Source organism: Urocampus carinirostris, chromosome 10 (genome assembly GCF_059441175.1).
Source record: "Urocampus carinirostris isolate Australia breed hairy pipefish chromosome 10, RoL_Ucar_1.0, whole genome shotgun sequence".
NCBI classification, from domain to species: Eukaryota; Metazoa; Chordata; class Actinopteri; order Syngnathiformes; family Syngnathidae; genus Urocampus; species Urocampus carinirostris.
This window is the reverse complement of record NC_142358.1, coordinates 28738699-28763790: the sequence shown is the minus strand read 5'-3', so window position 1 is coordinate 28763790 and position 25092 is coordinate 28738699. Positions and strand designations below refer to the sequence as shown.

The following is a 25092-nucleotide window of genomic DNA, read 5'->3' as shown; positions in this document are numbered from 1 at the left end:
AAGTACAAAGGAGTATGAGAACAACACTGAAAAATAATGTAATATATAGCTAACTTGGAGACACTAGTAACTGTTGGTAGGGGTGGGCGTTACCGCAATTTTCGTCTCTATCCGATCCAAGTGAATACAGGGTAGTATCGACTGATACTGATCAGATACTTTTAGCTCAGAAATGTCCTGATCTTTAAATGACTGAACCCATCCCCCCTTGAAACACGCTAAAAACAGCACACAGATTTTAGGCACTAAATATATTTTTTTCGTTTTTATTTTTTTATCAAATAACTTCAGTGAAAATTTTAACTGTATGACAAGATAAATATTAATTTTCTATTTTAATTGTTTCAAAACAAAAGTCAACAGAGTCAGAAATAAAGCAGCAATGTAACAAAAATACAAGTCAAGTCATGTTTATTTGTATAACCCTTAATTGCAAAAAGTCTCAAAGGGATGTACATACTACAGACTACTATTACACCATCCCCCAATCTGAAACCTAAATGAAGAAACCTTAGCATGAAGAAAGTAAAGAATCTCATTGAGGCAGGCCTCAAAATTTCCACAACTTAATGAGGCAGATTCCTTTATAGGAAGATACAGTTGAGTGTCATCTGAATAGCATACTTGTGAATAATATAACCTAACGGAAGCTTATACATGCTGAAAAGAAGGGAACCTAGTACTGAGCCCTGTGGAATGCCATAGGTAACACTAAAAGGTTTAGAGGTCATATCAAACAAAGTCAACATGACAACTATAATATGTTCAATTAAACAATAGAGTATTTTAAAAATGAAGTCAAAGAGCCAATAGTGTAAACAATACTATATAAAAAGGTTTAACAGTAAGAAAAAAAATTTTTTACTAAGACAACTGTTGCAGAACAGAAGTAAAGAGAGTCAAACAAAAAAGCAGTACTGTAGGAAAAATACAAATACTTTATAACAATGTTGACAACTAAAGTACCTTCCATTGCACAATATTCTGAAAATGAAGTCATTAGTGCAAATAGTGTTTAAACACAATTGGATTAAATTTGAAAGTTGTAATGTATGCATAACCTTACAATGCTATAGTGATAGTTGTAATTTGAATACAGTAGTGATCTCTACACAATCAATCTGATCCAAGTACTTTTCAGGATCAATAATATCAATATTTGGATCCATCTGCCCACCCTTTGCTGTTGCTTGGTTGGTGCTGTTTAAATAGAAAGAGACAATTTCGTGATTTGCTTGCAAAAAGGAAAAATAACCCCCCACATTGCCTTGACAGTCACAGTTCTGCGTGCTCCAACTGCATCATCAATTTTAAACGACAAATTCCACTCATTTCGATCCAACTAATGGTGGGCACCACTTTCCCACTTGCTGTCGAAACAAAAGAACATTAAGGATATCAAGCAATCGACTATGAGCTGTTTTAGAAGCTTAAGGTAATTGGTTTGTTTTCCGGGTTCCCTAAGCAAATTTGATGACATTTTTGTTCCACAGTAAGTGATAAGATAAATTAAAACATATGGATTTTGCCTTACAACTTTAAAAAATCAGGGGCACGGACAACCTTTCATTGGGAAAAACAACTTTTGTTTTGTGTTTACCTTTTACAACTAAAATCCTATTACTTATTAAAAGTGGTAGACAATCACTCTTAGTATTTATATAAGTATTAGTTAATTGTTTGTTTACTTGTTTATGTTTTGAAGAACATCACATTATATACTGCAAAATGTCCAATTCAAAGTGGAATGGAATACATCAAGTGTTTCTTTTATACTTGCCTTTTTATTTTGACAAAAATAATCTTTGAAGTCATCTTTTTTTAATTCCCAAAAGTAACTTAGATGTAAGTTAGAGGTTGTTTTTTTTGGTCATTTTGAGTAATTCTTAGTTTTTCCCCAAAATAATTTTTAGAATAAATCCTTGGGTGTTTTAATTACTTTGTCTTATAATAATACAGATGATAATGATTATAAAAAGTAATACATGTAAAATAATTTTTACATCCAAAATTAGAATTGAATTTGAATTGTCTGATTTGTCATGAATAACAACGTTGTAAATCTTGTTTACAACAAGATTAGCACTCCAGGATAAAAAAAAAATGTAATAAAAGAGATAAGAGAGAGAAAAATAATATAAAAAAAGGATGTCCAGTACGACAGGTAAATCTGTACTAGGTAGTGCATGGAGATTGCCCTAAATTGTAAGAGCGTCAGTACAACACTTCAATGAAAAAAATAGTGCATTGACATTAGCAGCAACATATTTCTAAAATAACAGTTAAAAATATGAATACCCATTTTTCCATACACAGGCAATGTATACATATATATTTTTTAAATTCTTTATTTTTTAATTCTACTTGCAAAACAAGTAATAAAAGAACAAGATAATAAAAATACTACTTAAATTTAGCTGGTGGCTGGAAAAAAAATAATTTAAAAAAATGGATGTTGAATTTACCCAGTCTTTTCAAGTTATTATACAAAATAACATCAATTACACTCAGGTTTATATTTTCGGGATCCAAGTTATTTGATTGAGTGTAAGGAGTTGACAAAAAAAATGAGTACAAGCAACGCATCAGTTTAACTTAACCTGACAGTGGAACAAGAGAGCTTTATTCATTTATATGTTTGTTTATCTATCTATCTATCTATCTATCTATCTATCTATCTATCTATCTATCTATCTATCTATCTATCTATCTATCTATCTATCTATCTATCTATCTATCTATCTATCTATTTATCTAGCTATCTAGCTATTTAGATATGTCTGTGTGTGTGTGTGTGTATTGTTTGTGTTGTTTATCTCATCTCATCTCATCAGCCGTACCGCTTATCCTCATTAGGGTCGCGGGGGGGCTGGAGCCCATCCCAGCCATCTCCGGGCAGTGGGCAGGGGACACCCTGAACTGGTTGCCAGCCAATCGCAGGGCACACAGGGACAGACAACTCATTCGCTCATTCACACCTAGGGACAATTTGGACCGGCCAATTCACCTGAAATGCATGTTTTTGGAACGTGGGAGGAAACCGGAGTGCCCGGAGGAAACCCACGCAAGCACGGGGAGAACATACAAACTCCGCACAGGAAGTCTGGAGCTGGATTTGAACCCACGACAGGTTCCCATGACATGAACTGTGCCGCACAAGCGCTAGCCACTGCGCCGCCGTGCTGCCCTGTGTTGTTTATTTGTTTATTTATTTATTTATTTATTTATTTATTTATTTATTTATTTATTTATTTATTTATGTGTTTATTTGTTTGTTTGTTTATTTATTTATTTGTTTGTTTATTTGTTTATTTATTCATCCATTTATTTGTTTGTTTTTTTGTTTATTTATTGATTGATTTTTTGCTGTTTGGATTCGTTCTCACTTGCAAGTATAATATGACAAATATGACATAGTATGACAATGTTTTATTTCGACAGCATTCAACTTCGACATTGAAGTCTTATAATTTTGCTCAGACATTACAATTTTATGATTTATTTTTCAACTTTCAATACTATTCATTTATTTACAGCTGCATAAACACTAAAACTAAAACCCTGTTAAATTAATATACTTATTATTTGTGGGCGTGTTTTTTTTTTAAAAGTTCCATCCATCCATTATCTGCACCGCTTATCCTCATTAGGGTGGCGGGTGTGCTGGAGCCCATACCAGCTATCTTCGGGCAGTGGGCAGGGGACACCCAGAACTGGTTGTTTTTTAAAAAGTTTAAATTTAGAATTGTTGCTTATACACAAAATTGTGTTGCCATTCACCATATTCTGTTGTGAAAATATGACAACCCCACACACACACCCATATACGCATTTTTTGCATATTATCTATGTGTTTATCTATGTTGTAAATTTAGAGGAGCCTCCTGCTAATATTTCATTTCTCTTACCTATAATCTAGAATATAGATCAGAGTTAGTCCAAACTTTTTCCACTCAGGATCACATACTCTAAGAATAAAAGATACATGGGCAACTTTCATTTCTTTGTTTGTTTGTTTTGTTTATTTTTTATTTAGTTATTTATTTAGTTATATATTTAGTTCGTTATTCTGTTTATTTTAATCGAGCATATCAAAAACTGTGTTGTTTTTTTCTTTCAAAAAATTTTCCTTTGAAACTCTAAATCATTATTTTTCATCTTAGAATATTTAAATAATATGTGTTTAAGAGAGAGTATGATTATCAGTATGTGCTGCAGAAATTTGCTTAAATAGGAATTATGGGCTGTAGTTGGACACCCCTCATGTAGATGATTGTCGTTATGTAAGTTCAGGAATCGGCTCTATCTATATCTTCAGTATTAGTTTTTTTTCTCAACTCCTGAAAATTTAAAAGCTTATTGGTTCATTTAAAAAAAAAATACTAGCTCACAATTTCTGTCTTTAAATAATTTGAAAATACAAATGAGCGAAAGACTACACATACAGGAGAGGCTACAGGCTGGTTTGGTTGCCCTATTATTTTTCCTCATAATTATGCCATGCCATAGCTAAAATGTACAAAATAATTCTCTAAAATGCCTCTGATTCTTTACATTCCCGTGGAAAACATCTGCTCAGATGTAGGCTTGAAATTATATTCAGGTTGGAGCGTGCGGTGCTATCACTTACAGTACTAGGTGACATGCAGCAAGTTCATGCTGACTGACCTCCCACATACACTCCTTTTTAGTGAGTCTAATTCTTTTATTTTTCAATAAAGCTGGAAAAATAGATTTGAGATTAAACGTTTAATAAGAAAAATATATAAATGCAATGCTAATATTTGAGAATGGCCCTATGGGATTGACTGGAGTCAAATCCAGGCCAAAATAACCCAAATTGGATCCGTATATATTTATATTGTAATACCTAATTCCAACCCATGAACAACAACTATGACCTTTTTCTTCAAATTAATGTTGATTATTGTTTATTCCGTTTTAATTCAGTTTAGACGTGATTGCCACTATGCTCTTGGTTGAACTGGCAATTTTGGCATGACACAGTGATAAAAAACACACAATTAAAGCAGTTTAATTTCAAGAACCTTAAATGAAGAGGTCCATAACAAGCACATTCTATGTAAATTTAATTCTAAAACTTTTTTTTTTTTAAATGAACCCATCACTTTTCAGAGGTAAAATGAACACTGATCAGGTGAGGGCCGGGCTAATGGAATGTTGAAGATTTTCAAAATGGCCCTAAATGAACATACCAAAAAACAAATTATTTCGATATGATCCGACAAGTCAATATTTTTCAACAGCTTCACAGAGTATTCTTGAATTTTCAAGAAAAAACAAGCTCTCCATGATACATAAATCCCCATAACACCAATGTCAGAATTAACAAAGTTAGTAAAATTCAGTCACCATCAGTAGCTTCTATTTGTGCAAAAGCAGGCTAGATTGACTTCAAACAAAAACAAAAAACAAATTCTATATATCACTTGACTAAAATATTTGAAAAAAATAGAATTGATGGAAATACAACAAAATAGACTTCAAATATTTGTTAAGCAGAAACAATACTTTCTTTAAAGCGAAGAAACTATGATGAAAAAAAAAAACAATTCCTGGTGTATGACCAAATAATGGACTGAGATTATCACGGGGGCCGTAAAAAAACCTTCTCGTGGCTCAGATCCAGCCCGCAGGCCTTGATTTTGACAGTCGAACCCATTTAAGTGACAGCACTGTAAATAATCACTGCTTAGGCGCTAATTCACAATATCTAGCAAAAATACCTTGTCTTTTTTATCATGCCATGTTTAATTTTCACCCTTTCCACACTAGGTTCTCGAGGAACTGGGGTGGACAGCACCCCATCACCAACCGCTTTTTCTTACTCGACATCGCCCCACAAATCACCGGAACTGTCTGTGGCTGGTCGGTAAGTGGACTCAAAACTACCACCGTATCAAATGGGCCTGTTTAAAAACCATACTGGAACCCACTCGCACACCGCAATTGTCACAAAACTAGATGCAATATCTTCTGTTTTCAGTTTTATAGTCCGTCAAATTATTCGGGGCCTTCAAATTGTGAGTTATGTTCTATTTATGCCGTTTGTTTTTTATTTCATTCAAACAGTAATTACCAATTACCAATTTGAATCACCTGTGCCCACTCATCTGATTGGCTCCCTGTCCCTTTTTAAACCCAGTCCTGTCACTCTCCGGTTGTCAGTCCGTCTGCGAACCACTATTGTTACAAGGCAAGCCTTTTTGACCCTGACTCCCGCCTGTCCCGTCTTTGCACCCGTTTTTCCACCTGCCCATTATGATCTCCCCGTTTGTCTCCGGCTACGACCTGTTTTCTGATCCTGTCCACGTCTGCTCTCTCGTCCCGGCTTACGACCCGTTTTGATCCCTACCACGTCTGCTCTCCCGTCCCGGCTTACGACCCGTTTCTGACCCCGACCACATTTTTGCTCTCCTGTCCCGGCTATCAACCTATTTTTCCGTCCCTGACACCGCAATCTCCCGGCTTTTGACCTGTTTTTCTGTCCCTGACACTGCCATCGCCCGATTGGGTCTACCCTGTGTGCTGGTCGTGGCACAGAGTATGTTGCTATTTGTATCAGTAATCCCAAGAGCCAAGAAGAGGTTCTAGAGCGTTCTCCATCGGGCCCAGGTGCTGTGGAATGCTCTGCCCACTGAAATTCGATCTGCAACCTCAGTGGAAGTGTTCAAATCTAGGCTTAAAACACACTTCTTTTCTATAGCTTATGAATGAAAGATATTTCATGTTGACAATGTCTGTGTATTATTTGGTATTGCAACATCCATTGCAGCCTGGTCATCCTGGAGGGGGGATTACCTTATGTGCGGTCCATTCTCAAGGTTTCTTGATTTTCCTCATGTTGAGGTTTTTGAGTTTTTCCTTGCCCTCATGTTGGTTTTAGATCAGGGGATGGTGTAATAGTCTTTAGTTGTGAAAGCCTTAGGACTTTGTGATTAAGGGTTATACAAATAAACATGACTTGACTTGACTTCGACTGAGTATGTAAAAACGATTGCACAGAAAGCTTGTTTTCATGTCACCATCCATTTTGTTTAGTTCCACTTCATAAACCTCGCGGTTTTTGAGATATCTTTGTCGACAGGTGCCTTCTAGGCATGTCCATGTGAATATTTTGGAACACTGAGCAAGCATTCCTTTGAATAATCATTAAGGTTGCAAAGGGGTGGAATACCTTAGTACGCGATGGTAATTGTGAGATTTACAGGCGTGGTCATCTTCAACCCCCCAACAGTTTTGTTGTCTGCAGACAACTTTAGTGTGGATACTTTAAAGGGGCAGTGTGTATTGTTTAACCACTACATGACGCTGTAATGGTTAGTGCAACCAAAAACAAAAAGCACAAGGAAGGATACAAACTACAGGGCCTCGAAGAGACAACAAAGCACCATTTTTTGTTAATTTTCTTAGTCCAACATTTAGAGAGGTTTCTATTGTTGGGTACCTGTATCAGCAAGTTTTTTGACAATTAAGTCAGCTTCTGTGGGTAAAGCTCATTTTATGTAGAATATTTGCAAATCTCTCAACCTATCAGTATTGTAAAAGATACACAATCACATGATAGTTCATGTATTTTTGTATATATATACATATATATTGAATTAATACTGGTTTTTAAACGTATACCAATTGGAAGAGCAAATTAAAACAAATTGTCCCTTTAGGGCAGGGGTGTCAAACTCATTTTAACTCGAAGCCATGCGAGAGAACAAACATTCTCTCTCAGGGCGGACTAGTAGATTAGAGAGAAAGATAAAGAAAGAGAAAGAAATAGGAAAAAGAGTGGGAGAGAAAAAGTGGGAGGGTGGGACAGAGAAAGGGAAAAAGAGAGCAAGAGAAAAGAGAGAGGGAGGATGTGAGAAACAAAAGAGATAAAAAGAGAAATAGTTAGAGGGGGGAAGATAGAGAGAGAGAGAAAGAAAAAGACATCCAAAGAGAAATAGAAAGAGAGAAGGAGAGGAGGGGGGAAAGAGAGAAGGGGAAAGCAAGAGAGAAAGAGAGATAGAGTGAGAGAGAGAAAGAGAGAGAGGAAAGGAAATAAGGAAGAGAGAGTAAATTAGTAGCTCAGGAGGTAGAGCGCTCGTCTTGGGATCAAGAAATTGCAGTTTGAATCCCGGCTCCTCCGTGTTACATGTCGAAGTGTCCTTCGGTAAGACACTGAACCCCTGATGCCCCCAATAAGCAGGTTAGCGCCTTACATGGCTGAACGGCCGCTATTGGGAAATGTGAAGCACACTGTAAAGCGCTTTGGGAAGTCTTCATTGACTTGAAAAGCGCTATATAAATGCAGATCATTTCATTTCATTTAAAGTAGGAGAGAAAGAGAGAGACAGGAAAGAGAGAGAAAGAGAATGTGAGAAACAAAAAAGATAAAAAGAGAAATAGTGAAAAAGGGGGAAAGAAAGAGAGAAAGAAATCCAAAAAGAAATAGAGAGACAGAGAGAAGGACAGAAAAAGAGATGGGGGAACGAAGAGAGAGACAAAGAGAGAAAAGAGAAAAGGAAAAAAGGAGGAATGAGCAAGAGAAGGTAGAAAGAGAGAGAGAGAGAGAGAGAGAGAGAGAGAGAGAGAGAGAGAGAGAGAGAGAGAGAGAGAGACAAAGAAATACAAAGAAATACAAAAACAACGTTTGTGAGAGGCACCTTGCTTTGACAACATCAAGTGGACATATTTCAACCTGCAGCTCATTCTTCTCTTGCACTTCCCTCACCGTTGTCTCGCGGGCAGCCTGTTTGACACCCCTGCTTAAGATGAAGTCTAAATTTTGAATGCTCAGGTTAAGTTTTAAAGTCATTCCAGTGTAATTGATAATGGAATGATGCAAAGAAAGCATGGATCGGAACAAGTCGGGTTGCCGGTACGGGAGGACGAAGCATGGTCGAGGATCGATACAGGAAACGGACCAGGCAGGATATGTGTAGCTGGGATAGGAGAACGCAGCTTGGATTGGGGATCGATACAGGAAACAGAATCAGGAAACGGGACAGGAGAACAGAGCTTGGATCGGGGATCGATAGAGGAAACAGAATCAGGCAGGATACGGGTAGCCGGGGCAGGAGAACAGACCTTGGATCAAGCATCGATATAGGAAACCGAATCAGGCAGGATGCGGGTAGCCAGGACAGGAGAACGTAGCTTGGATTGGGAATCGATACAGGAAACAGGTCAGGATCAAAATGGGAGCAAGAGTCAAAAGTGCTTGCCTTGCATACGCTGAGGTTCGCAGACGGAATGACAAGGAGTGAACGAGAATGACTTGTTTAAATAGGAGGGTAACTAATTAGGGAACGCGTGGCAGTTGGGGCTGACGCGAGAGCGCAGGTGAAGGCAATTGGCAAATCATAACAAGTATAAACTACTGAAAATATTGAAGAATTAAAGTAGCCATTGAATTCTTCATTTATTTTGGGATGCAGCCCACAGAGGGAAATATTTCGATACCTCTCTCATAGTCTTGTAATCTGTGCGGTGAGACCTGCTCATTGGCTATTGTTTGTGATGGATCAATCACAGAACAGAAGAAAACTCAAACATCTCCTGGAGCCATTATAGTAAAACTGTACAGTGCCGAAATTCCAACAATTAGTTGTATATATGGCTCCACTTCTAGCACTTCCATGTAAACAAACCAACAAATGCACAGCTAGTGATCACACTTTGCTTTGGAATTTCTGTCCAAGCACAGCTCGGACTGGGATGACTCCGAAGTGGCTTTTTGTGTTATGAAATGCCCATCTCTTATTCCACCACATCTCCCTCATTCCAGATCGCCGTTGCCAAGCAATGGGGAGGCCAGCAGCAGATTTTATACCGTGTACACCAACACCAAGGATGCTGTGAATAGGGGAAGAGGAGGTGTGGGAGGAGGGAGCTCGGACGTCTCTTCTACCTCCTCCTACCACTACAGCAGCGCTTTGACCGCCGACTCTATCTTATATCGGACTCACGCCATTCAAAGTGGTGATATTAAACAGCTCTCCGAGCAAACCTCTGCAGCCTGCACTGTGCGCGACATCGGAAGTAGCATGAGTTCGGGAATGCAGAGCCCCGACGGAGCTGGCCGGGACAACCTCAACCACAGGTTTGTCCAAATTACACTGAAACCAGAGGAAATGAGAAAATAATTTTAGCTTCTGGATTTCTGCTGCAACAAAATAATTTGAAAAGCAGCTCGCAAATGCTCATTATTTGCATTTATATACTTTTTTTGAGCATGAGAAAATTGACTTTATTGAGCTAGAAAGAGAATGTTTATGGAGGACCAATCCTGCCTTAAGTAAAAATGTATAATGTGAATGTATAAATAAACTAAAATGGCTGTGTGCCATTAAAGTATGGCCTAAACAATTGTTGGGAAATCTATTTGTTGGCTGTTTTTACATCTGCAGTAACCAATCCTACTCCCTGTAAAAAAGGATGTCAATAATAAATGTCGTACTGGCCTGAGAGTGTGAAATGACTTTCCGGGGAGAAACAGAGTGCTTAAAAGTGCTGAGTAAGCTTTCTTGGGCATTTTTCACATCTAGGGTAACCAACCTGACTCATACCTGTCAACCTCCACGGCTCCATGCCCTTACAAACTGTTGTATTTTCCCTTACAAAATACAAAAAAATCTTACACTATATTTATTTTTTCAAACCTTTTTGTTTATGTGGTTTAACGTGTTTCATTATATCATTCTGTACATATTCTTAATAATAAAAATAAAAAAAATAGAAAATAAAACCAGGAACAATTGTTTTTAGTGTAACTGAAATATCCATTAATAACACTTTAAATTTATATTTGTAAATAAAGATATTTTTGGGAGGAACAAAATAGTTGGCATTTCTATTTTGTAAACCAAACCACAATATCAACCACTGATGCTTGTATTTTAAATTGCAAACAGACTATTTAACAGGGACAGAAAAGTATTAAAGCCTGTTGGAGGTATGTTGTGCTCTGCGATGAAATGGCAAAACATCACTTCTGCTGCTGTTGAGGAGTCTTCTGGTGTAATGCCTAAATTCAACCCCCCTGCAAAATCCTCCCCCCCTCGCGTGAACGCGCATTCTGCTGTGTTTCCGACAATAGCGATCGTATTCTATATAATAAGCTTATTGAAACAATAAAGCTATTGTCGAAAGCGCAGCAGGGGGGGCGAAATTAGGCACTACAGCGGCAGATGCATGCCCACAGTAGCATCAAACGCTCGCATTGTTTGCAACGGAAAAAAAACATACCTATTCAGATTCAGATTCAGATTCAGATTCAGATTTACTTTATTGTCATTCGTGTACACGTGTATACAGAACGAAATGTCGATACATCTGACCCGCACAGTTTCCTTGAGCGTCAGCCGGAAAGGATAAGATTAACCATGTCTTCGTCAGAATTTTAGCGCAGCAGTTCGTCATTTCGCGGTTCGATGTTAGTTCCAGTTGTAAATGGTCCAGTTTATTGTCCAGAGAGCGAACGTTTGAGAGGAAAATGGATGGGAGAGGCGTTTTGAAGGGTTTAGCCTTCAGCCTAGCGGTTAGCCCGGCCCGACAACCTCGTTTCCTCCTCCGGTCACGCCGCTCTCTTGCCACTCTGCTTCGCTGCTATGTAGGCCGCTGGGTCTTGTTGACATAGCAGTCCGTGGCTAATAAACACTGCCGAGTGGTCGTAGCACCGAGCGCTTGATGTCTGGATGATCGCATATCCAGCAAAAAAAACTTTGAGTTGACTTTGTGTAAAAAGACTGGGTTTTATGGCTGAAGTGTAAAAAAACTGTAGTGAGTCGATGTAGCCGCAGCCGAACAGGGGCGCCACCATCTTGAACACTACCGATATGGAGGCTACCGTGGCGAACTCGTTTGACTTGATTGATATGCCGTTTCGTGATAGTCGGTGTGTACCGGATGGTAACCATAATTGACAAATTTGCATTTTACCGTACAGATTTTCTTGTACGTCGTACACGTCTTAAAATGCATAATAAACGTACTTTGTACGGCAAAAACGTACAGGTTGACAGGTATGCTGACTGCCTGTGAAAGATGGAGGTCATGTCTAAAATCCTTCCCCCTTTTCTTTGGTGGACAGAAACACAAACAAACAAACAAACAATTGAACTGTTATATTTACAGTACTTACATCCTCAACGAAGACATTATCACCAGTCTCGCTTCGCTTGCGGCCCTATAAATAACTCAACACATAAATAAATCACGTATTACCCAAACCAAAGACATGAATGCAATTTATTTATTCATCCATGCATTTTGTCATTTGTTTTCTTCCATTTATTTATTTTGGTATTTATTCTTTTCTTTTATTTAGTACTGTATTTTGCTGTGTATTTTATGGTCTATTTTATCCTTTATTTTGTCGCGTACGTTGTTGTGTATTTTTTCATGCGTTTCGTCGCGTATTTTGTTATTTCGTCATGTATATTGTTGTGTATTTTGTCGCGACAAAATTGTATTCCAACGAAGGGGGCGGGTCAAACTGGCTGACCTTTTCACATACAGCTAATTTATTCATCAATGATCATCCAATGGGTGAATAACTCAGGCAACTGGGCCGCCTCCTCATCCAAATAACATGTGACAAAATACTCGACAAAAACATGAAAAAATATATAAAAGAATTTACAACAGAATATACAGTATACAAATAAATAAATAAAAGACAAAACGAATGACAAAATGCATAAATAAATGAACAAACTGTCATGAACCAGAACAGGATCAGGACTCAAACACGCGACGTTACTCACACAAGCCTTTTATTTTACGGGAAATGGGGAGTAATGCACGTTAGGCAGCAGTCTTGCGTAAAATGAGATGAAGCCAGAGGCCGACAAGATCGATACCAATTCCCTGACTTGATATCGGACGGATGGGGTCGATACTGGACAGGACGGGACAGACAGGATAGATAATGAAACAGGATATTGAAAATAAATAGGACAAACTAGACGGGAATGAAAAATGGAGAAAATAATAAACAGGACAAAACTAGACGGAAACAAAACTGGAAACCAAAATTAAACCTGACAAAATAAACAAGAACAATACGGGACAGGAAATACCAACAGGAACGGGACCGAGTTGAAATCCACGTCTTGCGGACTGACAAGCGGAGAGTGAGAACACGGAACTTAAATAGAAGGAAAGCCAATCTGTCAACAAGCCGCAGCTGGCGCCTTACAGGCGGGCCAATTGAGCGCCATGGCAACTGTGACACAAACTGCGGTTATATTGTATATTGGGTTATAACACGTTTTTATTTATGTGTTCATTTTTATATGGAATATGTTTGAAGGTACTCATTGATTAATTTAAATATTTATTTCTACATATGGCAGGATAGGTATTTCATAAATGTTATGGGAAAGTGAAACCAAAAAGAAAAATCTCAGTGCTGTGACATAACAGCTTGCTAAGTCAACTTGTTTAAATTCATTCATTTGCGGACACATAGCGAACATAATCTTCCACATGCTTGCATCCTTGTCTTGCATTTGTCTTGCAAATATTTCTTGAATGTTTATTTGTCATTTTGGTCTGCTGAGTCTAAAAAGTAATTCTTTAAATCCACGATAATCCCCTTTTGGATATTATTTTTCATGGTTGACTGGTTTTTAAAGGGACATTTTGTATTATTTAACACAAAAAAACTAATTCAATAAAAAATAACAATACTCATTTGAATTATAAGCAAAAATAAATGAAGAACGATTTAAGATACGTATAGATCATGGAACCAAAAACCTCGCTAAAGGATAGGCAAAGTGTTTTGGTCACTTTGACTCTCCGTAGTTTGTATTCTTTCTTGTGTTTTGTGGCACTCGTTTTCGCATGCATAATACAGAATACAGCTACATCTAGTGGTCAAATGTTACAGTGTTCCTTTTATGCGCTTTGATGCTTCACAAAATGGATTTACGTATATCGTTCAAGACATTTTTTGCCACCAACTCTTTTTGTATCACAGTATTACTCAATTGTATTCATTTTTTATTCGTCCTTTTTATTCCCAACAAACCTAATTTACATATATCAAACCTCATTTGGGAAAATCATTTGTCTTTTATATAAGAAAAGGCAATTGGGATACCGATACCCAAATCATGTGTAGTTTTTTTTTGTTTTGTTTTTTTATTTAATTTTTTTATCTTTCTTATTTCAAATTTTAAATAATATTAATTTTATATCAGGGTTCCAATTTCAGGACATATTTTGTTCTAATGTTTGTTATTATAGAGGACCGTTCCTGCTTTATTTAGAAATGGTGTATTTATGTGTTTATGTATATTTCGTGATTTATTTTTTGATCTATTTTGTCATATGGTTTTACACAACAAAATGTTTTTAAAATGAGGGGGCAGGTCAAACTTGCAGAGCTTTTCAACTAAAACCGATTCGTTCACCCCTGATCAACCATTGGCTTAAAAGCTTGAAGCTTGGGCCACTAGGCAGCCTCCTCATTGGTAATAATTGTTTTTGTGACAAAATATTCGACAAAATAAATTACCAATAAATAACAAAACACAAAAAAATACTGAAAAAAAATCAAAAGAAAAAAAAAAGAAAAAAAACCCACTGACAAAATACAAAACAAAATGGTGACAAAAATAAATACTGAAATTAAAAAATTATAAAATTTTGTTTGATGAAGCTGTTTTAAGATTTTACAGTAAAAATAATGATAAAATTCTGTAGAAATCTTGCATATCATTTGAGTTATTTTCTCATTAAAAAAACAACAAAGAAGTAAGAAAGTAGTATAGAAATGTTCCACTGGCAGATGGGCAATAATATTTGTATTAATTAAAAAAAACATAAAACATGTGCCGGAAATGAATTTTTTAGATAGATAGATAGATAGATAGATCGATCGAGGGAACAGTAAAGCGAGAGGTAGAGTGTGAGAAAGAACAAAAAAGAAGGGATGGAGTGCAAAATAAGAGAGAGGGAGGGGGAAATGGTAAAAAGCGAGAGCTGATGAGAGATGGAGCGAGAGAGCAAGAAGAAGTATGACAGCTAGACGGGGGAACAGAGAAGGAAAGAGAGAGAGGGATAGAGGGAAAGAGAGGGATATAGAAAGGGAGGAGTGAGGGAGGAGGAGATAAATACAGAGAGAGAGAGAGAGAGAGATGGATAAAGGGGGACAGAAATAGAGAGAAAGAGAGGGAGAGAGAGAGAGAGAGAGAGAGAGAGAGAGAGAGAGAGAGAGAGAAAGAGGGGGAGGGATGTAGAAAGAGAGAGGGATGGAAGTAGAGGGGAATGGAGTGAGAGAAATATGGTGAGATGGAGTGAGAGAAAATTATAGAGAGTGAGAGAGATCAGTAAAGAGAGATGAAGAGAGAGTATGTGTTGTGTTTTTATATGGCATAGAATTGTTAGTATTTATGTATACATTAATTTCTATTTATAGCAGGATCTCTGTGTGTAAATGGTTGTTATTGACAGTAAAAGAAAAGAAAGGAAGAGCGTGAGAAATACTGTATAAACACAGGACCTATTTATAAAAAGGGACAAAAACAACTAAAATGTGTGCTGACCAATGTTTTGTTTCTTTTCAGGTTGCTGAGCAATGGGCCTCAGTCGAATACGTTCAGCCATACTATCAACATTGTCAAAAACATCGGTGAGAACACTAATCTTCTGAACTGACTCGTTCTACTAGTTAAAAATAGTTGTGTTGGCATCAGAGGTATAACTACTGACTCGTGAGTTAAGGGCTCGTGTTTCAGGTTAAACAGGCATGGGTTATCTGGAATTAAAAGCCCCTTATTGTTCTTTAAACATACATCGCCACACTGGGCATTTTTCTGCTGCGTATAGTTTTCACTCTTATGTAACTTGCAATCCAGTTTGACGCCCACCGATCCAATCTGGAGTATATGACCAGGAGAGATTATGCAACACACTTCTGTTGTTTCGAGTCACCTTAGCTTTTGGTATATACGAAGTCGATATACCGTGGAAAAAACGTGGTTGTTCTTATCTGTGAACTTTGAACTTCCAGAAAAAAAATCTGCTAGTACAACTCCTACGCTGAAATTGCAACAGCAATGCTTCTGCCCGTTAGTGTGAAGCCATTGTCTGAAGCTGCTTTATGCTTAATCAATTTGTTTACCTTTTTTGGAACAGTTTAACACTTCCAACTTTCACAAAAACGAAAAACCCTAATTGGTTACAGTTACGAGTTACTTTATTTAAAAAGTTAATCAGTTACCCCTCAGATTACTGACACCCAAAAGTAGCGCGTTACTCTGAAAGTAACCAACGTGTTATAAATTACCATATATACCCAGATTGAAGCCAACCCCCTGTCAAGAAGCGGGTCGGAAAGCAGAAAGTTGGAACTCATTTGCGTAGACGAAGAAAAGTTGTCCAACACACAAACGGACCAAAAACAAAACAAAGCAGGCTCAAATGCAGGCAAAACTACAAACTAGGCATTTAACGGGATTAAACAGAATTTGCAGGAATCTCTCAGAATGTTACACCGGAGTGCAACAAAGTCCAAAAAGCAAAACAAGAATAAACAGGTATCAACAAGTTTTCAACAAGGGTAAACAACGATCTGGCAAAGGGCAGTTCCAAAATGCAAGTTTAAGTACCCATAGGAGCAATCAGGAAATGCAGGTCAGCCTGTGTCAAGGGGCGGGGCCAGCTGGGCGCCATGACAACCGTGCAGGACATGACACCCCCAAAATGCCTAAAAATAGCCACATACTAAAGAAATTAAAAGAAAACATGTACACCAACCTGTGGAAGCAGTGAACCCTTCATATATCTCAGTTTGTACAATCTCGTGCACTTGCAAACTAACACAACTGAGACACTCCATATCCATTTTGTCTTTTGTCTTAAAATCACTCGAAGATTTGCTTCTCCATTAGTGAGCAATGTTCGACTCCTTTTTTCTGCAGGCATGGTGTATTGCAAAACTAATTTTACAAACAAAAAGACCAAAATCCAGCACTCTTTTACAGTAAATTATGTGCTCACGTTTGCCCCCTCCCCACACGCTGGCTACTATTTGTCACTGGTGACACACAACCAAATATGTAAGTGCATATAAACCGACCCCTGATTTCAGTATTTTGTTTTATGGTTGTGAATATGGCCTAGATGCGAGTATATATGGTAGAATAATTTAATTCGTTCTGAGTGTAGCTTTGTAACCTGAAACATTTGTAAGTAGAGATGTATTTTGAATGTAAATGCGCTTATCTACTCCAAGCTCAGCAAAAGTATGATATATTTTTCAATAAATCATAAAAGAGCATCAGAACATAAAGCAAATACATATTAAGATTGGTTACCGAAAAATAAACATAAAACGAGAGGCACATAATGTAAAGAAACAAAGAGTAAAGGAAATAATAAAAATACTCATTGACCTTTTTACTCACCATTTTGTTCACCGGTACTCTGCAGTTTTTTTTGTTTTTTTTTTAAACTGATCCAACAATGTCTGCTTTTGCCAGCTTTTGACAATCTGTCAGAAATGCGTGAGTCAGATGTAATTATGATGAGTGGTAGCCTGACCTGTCAACACCTTTTCAGTGTGATTTATTTCCACAAATTTTGAAACTTCATGGAATTCTGCCAAAATGTCTAGAATTTGGTCTGAGGGAACGATGGCTGCATCCTCATCCTTGTTGTCTCTGAACTCCTCTATTATTTCTTGTTTTGATTCGATGGCCAGAAAAAGTGTCTTCCTCTTCTTGTTCGATGTTCTGCATGTCTTTCGTGGGATCCATCGTGAATGATAGCTCTACATCGCTGTACCATACAGTAGACTGGTTACAGAGCGGGAAGGGGACACAAAAAGCATGCCGGGAATCACGCATACGCACTGGATACCAGGTGTATACAGAGTGGGAAGGGGACACGAAGAGCATGCCGGGATTCACGCATACACATCTAGTTGCCAGGTAGAACTTTAGGAGCAACAGATGGCAATGCGTACTGAACTGTATTTGTATCCTGAAACGCCTCTGTAACTCGAGGCAATATTTTCCGCAAGAGGTTTTTTGCTACCTGAAACCTTTCTATGTAGAGACATTTTGTGTAGAGGTATCAGTAGAGAGAAATCACGTGCTCTCGAACTCTGTGCTTTTAGACCACCAGTAGACTTGTTAGTAGGTACAAACATCCCAGGAAGTGTGCATGGGACATCATGAGTAGAGGTGCAACAGCCCAGTTACAATAGACATTGTAATTTATGGTCTGCTTTTAAAAAATAAAGAGTAACACATCACGTTGTAACGAAAGTTATATTACATATTTTATCAATAACAATTGTTACCGATAAGGATTCCAGGAACGCGTTTCTCTGTTAAGCATTACTCTCAACGCTACGGCACACTAGACAAGGTCTCATGGCACACCAGTGAACACTGGTTGAAAACCGTTAGACTAGACTACTCGGTAGGCCATTATGTTTGATTCTCGGTTGCATTTGGCTGGCAGGCGTTTATTTAACGGTAGATGTTCATATGAAAACTATAACACGATTGTATTTCGGTTTTAGATCAGGGGATAGTGTAATAATAGTCTGTAGTCTGTTCAGCACTTTGAGACTTCTTGCGATTAAGGGCCATACGAATAAAGGTGACTTGACTTTTGTTTTCCAGCCTTCTTGTATCAGGAATACCGAGATACATCGAAGAAGCAGGAAATTGAGCAAAGGCGTCAGCGTGAGAATCGCTTTCCTTCCAGTATGTCGCCAGGGTCCAATTTGCCTTCCACACCAGTGTTACAGCTGCAGCTGAGAAACAATGCCCGTGCACTTAGCTTGTGGCAGAACCTTGAAGTGGTACAAGAAAGCGACTTACTTAGCCAGTTGCCACAAAAGGAAATTATCATGCAAGAGGTAAGAGAATACATTTGTCTTGTTTTTTCCTATGAACATTCTCTGGTTTCTTACGTGAAGGGTATCACAGTCTAACGGACGGAAGGTCAAAAAAAAATACAAGATACAAACCGAGGGCTGCACATGTTTAAAAATGTCTTAATTATGTATATTGTCTAACGCAGAGGCCAATAGTGAGAATCTTGTTGCATTGATCCAATTAAATACAGAGTAGCATCTAGTGATACCGATCCGATACAGGTACTTTTTGCCTAGAAAATTTTGATCATTGAACATTGTAGAACCTTAAGTGTTATGATTACTGATGTGACTCAGCTATGCCCGCTCTTTTGGCGCCAACTGACTCGAGTTCTGATTGGCTCCCTGTCAGTATTTGAACCCAGTGATGTCTGTCCCTGGTTTTCAGTCCGTCTGCGAACCTCATTGAACACTTGGCAAGCCTTTTTCGACCCTGACTCCCACCTGTCCCGTTTTTTGCTCCCGTCTGTCCCCGGTTTCGATCCGTTTTGATCCTGGTCAAATAATACACATTGTATTTAAGGACCACCATGTGCAATCCTAAACACATAAATCCTCTCGTTTGTAAATAAAGCCTAGTTAAACAGGACTGTATAAACAGAGACAAAGAACAATGACGGACGGATAATATAAAAAAAAATAAGTCAGTGAGAAGGAAGCCCAGCCCGGCCCGACGTGAACACAATGATTGACATCTAAGGCTCGGGTTCAAAATCTTACCTCTATTCTGAAAGTGGCGTACCAAACCTCCCTGCTTGCGAAAGACCTTTATTAAGGATGTCAAGCTTTTCACAAAAACTCTGTTTTGAAAATGGCATTGCCAGTAATCCACTTTTTTCCCCTTCATCAGCCATTTTGGGTTGACAAAATGCTATTAAATCAACGCAACAATATATTTCCTTGTGCAGCTCGTTCTCTTCAAGTTTAACAGCTGTTTGAGGTTGGCTTACCGCCCCCTAGCCAATCATAGTTGAATCGCTGACATTTCCTTACGCCTTCCAGAAGCCTAATACTGTATATACTAACTCACAATCTGATTGGCTAAACCAACAGCTTTATCAAACACTGATGGCCAGATAGATAGATGATTGGCTTGAAACACAATAATGGGCAATATGTTTTAACCAAGATCAAAACTTTTTCGAGGAGAAATAACTTTCATTAAAAATAAACCACGAATACACAATTATTATTGGTGTATAATACAATAGTGAATCATGATCATCTAGGGCCGTAGAAACCTTCCTCAAGACCCAGATTTTGCCCACGGATCTGAACTTTGACATTTGTGTCATACTTTATTGTTTTTTTCTCTTTTTCCAGGCAATGTTTGAGCTTATTACTTCCGAGGCATCCTACTACAAAAGTTTGGAGATTTTGGAAACTCACTTCCTTCGCAACCCTTCATTAGTAAACACTCTCAGCCAATCTGATATGCACTTTCTCTTCTCCAACATTGAAGAAGTCATGAAAGCAAGTGAACGGTAAAGCTCAGCCTAAATTGTTTCTCTTCGCCCCCATGATTGAACCACATCCAGAAAGCTGGTATTGGTTTGTTATCCTTCATTAGCTCCTCTTATGTTCTCAGGTTTCTCATGGATCTGGAACACCGAATCGAAAAGTCCATTTTGATTTCTGATGTGTGTGACATTGTTTACAACCATGCTGTTGGGCACTTCAACGTTTTCATCAAGTATGTCATCAACCAAGTGTACCAGGAGAAGAACTACAGGAGAATTTTGTGAGTATTCATTATTGTTCCCAGATGTCTGTTGAATTCTACACGGAAGTTATTTCAAAATCGATTTATACACACCCTTCTGATAAGAACAAAGCCGAAATGATCCCTTATCTTATTAGCACTCCAACGCCTCATGTGATCGTCAGCACTCAGCATCCTGTTTAAAAAGTAACTAGCAATCTGCAATGTTCCTTTGTAGACATGGCTTCACTGTTTCTAAACAGTTTTACACAATATTTAATGTATTTTTTCACAAATCACACAGTTTTAAGAGCTATTTTCAAATGACATCTATGAAATATGATTTTAATAGTTTTTTTGGACTTTGATAATGACATCTACTTCATACTACTGAATACAGGCAATAATTACAAAAGTTCACTCCAGCCCCTTTTTTATCCTCTAAAAACGTGCAATTAGAACCATACACAGGGTAGGATATCGAGATCATACTAATATTTAATTCCTGTAGTCCAAATTATTAAAATTATATGATTTAGTAATTTTTTTCAATGCACAACTGCTATTTAAGGTCAGCAAAAACATAGTGCCAGAAAACATCCGTGAATTATTCATTCGGAAAGAGGGAAATTATAATTTAAGGGGCTGTAGTGAATTCTTAATCCCAAAGGTGAGAACTACTAGGAAAAGTATGTGTGTGTCTGTGTGTGGAGTCAAGCATTGGGGAGGGGGACATATTATGTAACGCTATTTTGTTGTTGAGTTATTGTTTTTGTTCTGTTTATATTTTGATGTTAGAATACATTTTTCATTCATTCATTCATTCATTCATTCATACTAGAAGTAGATCACTCAAGTAGACCCTCAAAAAAGGATAGAAGACACTTGCAAGGAGAACAGGCGAAGACTACAAAAAACCCTCACAATGCCAAATTTCGAATATTTTCTGTGACCTTATTTTATATCCTAGGTTACGAAAAGCAGACCAACCCTAAAGGTGTGGAAATCAAAGAAACATTATCGGCCGATAGTCACATTGATGTAAACGGTGCATAATAGTCAAAATAACAAACAACAGGAAGGTATAATAGCCAAAATAACAAACTGGCACTCGCTTCCATCTCCTTTGCAGGTGTCTGATATTGAAAACAAAATAAACTTACAATGCACACTAGTTATTTTCAAATTATTTTTCTCATTCTCATCCTGATTTTCATAAAAAAAAAAAAATCAAAACATTTCTGTCCAGACTTTTTTGTCTATTTTAAGTATTGCTATGGACATTTTAAGTGACAAAAAACAATAATATATTTCTTATTTTACTAATATATTTTTTGTCTGTGGCACAGTTCTGAGGTCATAGGATCAAACCTTCCTGTGTGGTGTTTGCACGTTCTCCCCGTGCTTGCGGCACTCCGGTTTCCGCCCACATTCCAAAAACATGCACGTCAGGTTAATTGGCCGGTCCAAATTGGTTCTAGGTGTGACTGAGCGAATGAGTTGTCGGTCTCTGTGTGCCCTGCGACTGGCTGGCAACCAGTTCAGGGTGTCCCCTGCCCTCTGCTCGGATATAGCTGGGACAGGCTCCAGCACCCCCGCGACCCTACTGAGGATAAGTGTTGCAGATAATGGATGGATGGATATTAAAATTATATGCCGTGTAAAGTGTACTACAGTGCATTACCTACCTGCCAAAAACAACAACTTTGTATTATACCTTTTGGTTTGTCATAGCCATGAGGGTGGATTCCTCGGATTAATGAATATAATGAATCTAGACTATTTATTAATCTTTTCACTCTTAAACATTCATATCCTAATAATTGTCAGGACCAGAACAGAGACAGGACCCACTTGTGTTACGTTTCTCTTAGTTTTATTGGAAGAAAGGAAAGGGTTGCACCCACGATCTGGTGATCGCTGGGCGCGGAAAGCAGGTCGCTCTGAACGCGGAAGTGGGACTTCCTTGGCGAGCGATGGCGGTGTCGGGAACGGAAAAACGGGTCAGTAGCCGGGACAGGAGAGCAAAAACGTGCTCGGGTCGGAAACGAGTTGTAAGTCAGAAGAGGAGAGTAGACGTGGTCAGAGTAAAAAAACGGGTCGAAGACGGAGAACAGACAGGAGCAAAAAACAGGTGGGAGTCAGGGTCGAAAAAGTCTTGCCTGGTGTAAACTGAGGTTCGCAGACGGACTGACAAAAGGGGACGGATAGGAGTGAGTTTAAATAGGGACAGAGAGCCAATCAGAGTCCGAGGCAGTTGGCGCCAAAGGAGCGGGCACAGGTGAGTCAAATCAGTAATCATGACAAATAATGAGATAATATAAATTGAGTCATGTGTTCTGAAGGGAAAAAATCGCAGGCCAATAAATCTGAAATGTGCATAATTCAAGTGGACGATTTTTCCAAAATAAATGAAAACAAAATCAGCTAATGTGCATGCATGAGTGAGTTTCAAGTAACACTCGCTTTTACAGCAGCAACTTTGTTTGTCATAATGACGACGCTGCTGGGTTTGGTTACCTGTCATCCAGTTTATATCGCTTCGTCTCAATCGCTTTAGAGTAAGTGCGACGTTCCCACGCATCGCAGAGTACAGGAAGCACAGACGTACTAAAACTTGACTCGTACGCCAAAGGGTTTGAAGGGTTTGTTGATGGAAACGACATTCCTCCAGGGCTTCACACGGTGCCTGGGTTAATACACCTGGCTTGAGTTTTTGGCAGCTTCTTTGTCATCTCAGAGGATAATTAATATACAAAATATATTTATGCCTCTGGTGGAAAAGAAGCATTCCCTCATAAAAGTTTTAGTTCAAACCAAAGAGTGTATCAGCCTGAATAGGAGATGAAACGAGTAAGGAGAAAACCATGACGAATCGTAGAGTTACTGTCTTGGATTTAAGCATTTTGTATCCGAGCAGGCTGACCGTTCTAACTAGGATTGATTCCAACACATGCATTAGAAGGATTTTTTTGCAAAACGGCAAATGTTTTTTCTTTCTTCTGGTGGGTGGTGATATACTTTATGTATTGTGGAATAGAACCTGTATCACTTGTTGACATACCAGACTATCTGAAGTATTTAGCTTGTCATAATTGGCTCAGCTATTGTCTTTGCCACTCTTGGCAGCTTGTTTCAATTATTTTGCCTGTTTCCCACAAAGGATAAGTAGTCTAAATCAGTGTTTATCAAATGTTTTTTAATCTGAGGTACCTTGCTAATTTGTCGCTGTTGTTAAAAATAATCTTGTGCCATTTTTGTTTTGTATGTTCTTATTTTGCAAAATTTGATTTTTACTTTTTCGAATAAACTCATTCAGAGCATTTTTTTCTAAAATATTTACATTTGTTTTAAAGATTATATATATAAAAAAGCTCCCTAAAATGAACATTTATCAAAACGAAAATGACAAATTCAATAAAATAAGAAAATATATAATACACAAATAAAGGAAACACCCTGTAATATGGTCTGAATGATCATCTAATTTTAGGATTATTTTTCTTATTTTATTATATTCTTGTCTTGTCTTGTCTGTCAAAATAAAACACATTTTACGTATTTGTCTTTTATTTAACCATATTTCTGTTAAACTAAAAAAATATATATCTCATCTCATCTTATCAGCTGCACCGCTTATCCTCATTAGGGTCGCGGGGGTGCTGGAGCCCATCCCAGCAATCATCGGGCAGTGGGCAGGGGACACCCTGAACTGGTTGCCAGCCAATCGCAGGGCACACGGGGACAGACAACTCACTCGCTCATTCACACCTAGGGACAATTTGGACCGGCCAATTCACCTGAAATGCATGTTTTTGGAATGTGGGAGGAAACCGGAGTGCCCGGAGGAAACCCACGCAAGCACGGGGAGAACATACAAACTCCGCACAGGAAGTCTGGAGCTGGATTTGAACCCACGCAGGGGGTTCCCATGACATGAACTGTGCTGCACATGCGCTAACCACTGCGCTGCCGTGCTGCCTATATGTAAATATGTATTCTAAAAATAAAAAAATAACCAACAACAAATAATGGACATGATACTTAAAATCAGTTAATTACTCATTTTATTATTCTTATTCTTATCTTAGTTTTTCTGACTTTTCTGTTAAAATGAAATGTTTTTTAAGTATTTCTTCATTTTACTATAATCTAAAACGTATGTTTCTAGGAAAACAAATGATAAATAAAATGGGTGTTTCATTTCACAAGAAAATAACTTGAAAATTCGGTAAGATTAGGAAAATGAAATTGGGTTACTTATCAAAAAAAGTTCAAAACATACATGTATTATTTGTCTTATGTTTCTCTTAAAATAAATATAGAAAAATAGTATAAACAAATAACATTCATTTTGCTTGCTGGGAGGCAAAACTTGTTTTGCACTAATGCAATATGTTCAAATTTATTTTATCATTTTTATTTATTATTTTTTAATTGTTGTTATTATTTATTTTGGAATCTCATGTACCCCTTAAAGTCA

The 25092-nt window shown here is 37.8% G+C and overlaps 1 protein-coding gene across 1 annotated transcript in view; it reads left to right on the top strand.

The window, feature by feature from the left end:
• Positions 1 to 25092, top strand: part of ngef (neuronal guanine nucleotide exchange factor) — a 45312-nt gene that overhangs the window by 3791 nt on the left and 16429 nt on the right. The window contains exons 2-7 of the mRNA XM_088345227.1: positions 5797 to 5893; positions 9791 to 10105; positions 15582 to 15646; positions 18651 to 18889; positions 20231 to 20391; positions 20496 to 20648. Of these exons, the coding sequence (XP_088201353.1) occupies positions 5797 to 5893; positions 9791 to 10105; positions 15582 to 15646; positions 18651 to 18889; positions 20231 to 20391; positions 20496 to 20648 (1030 nt within the window). The remainder of the gene's footprint in view (positions 1 to 5796; positions 5894 to 9790; positions 10106 to 15581; positions 15647 to 18650; positions 18890 to 20230; positions 20392 to 20495; positions 20649 to 25092) is intronic.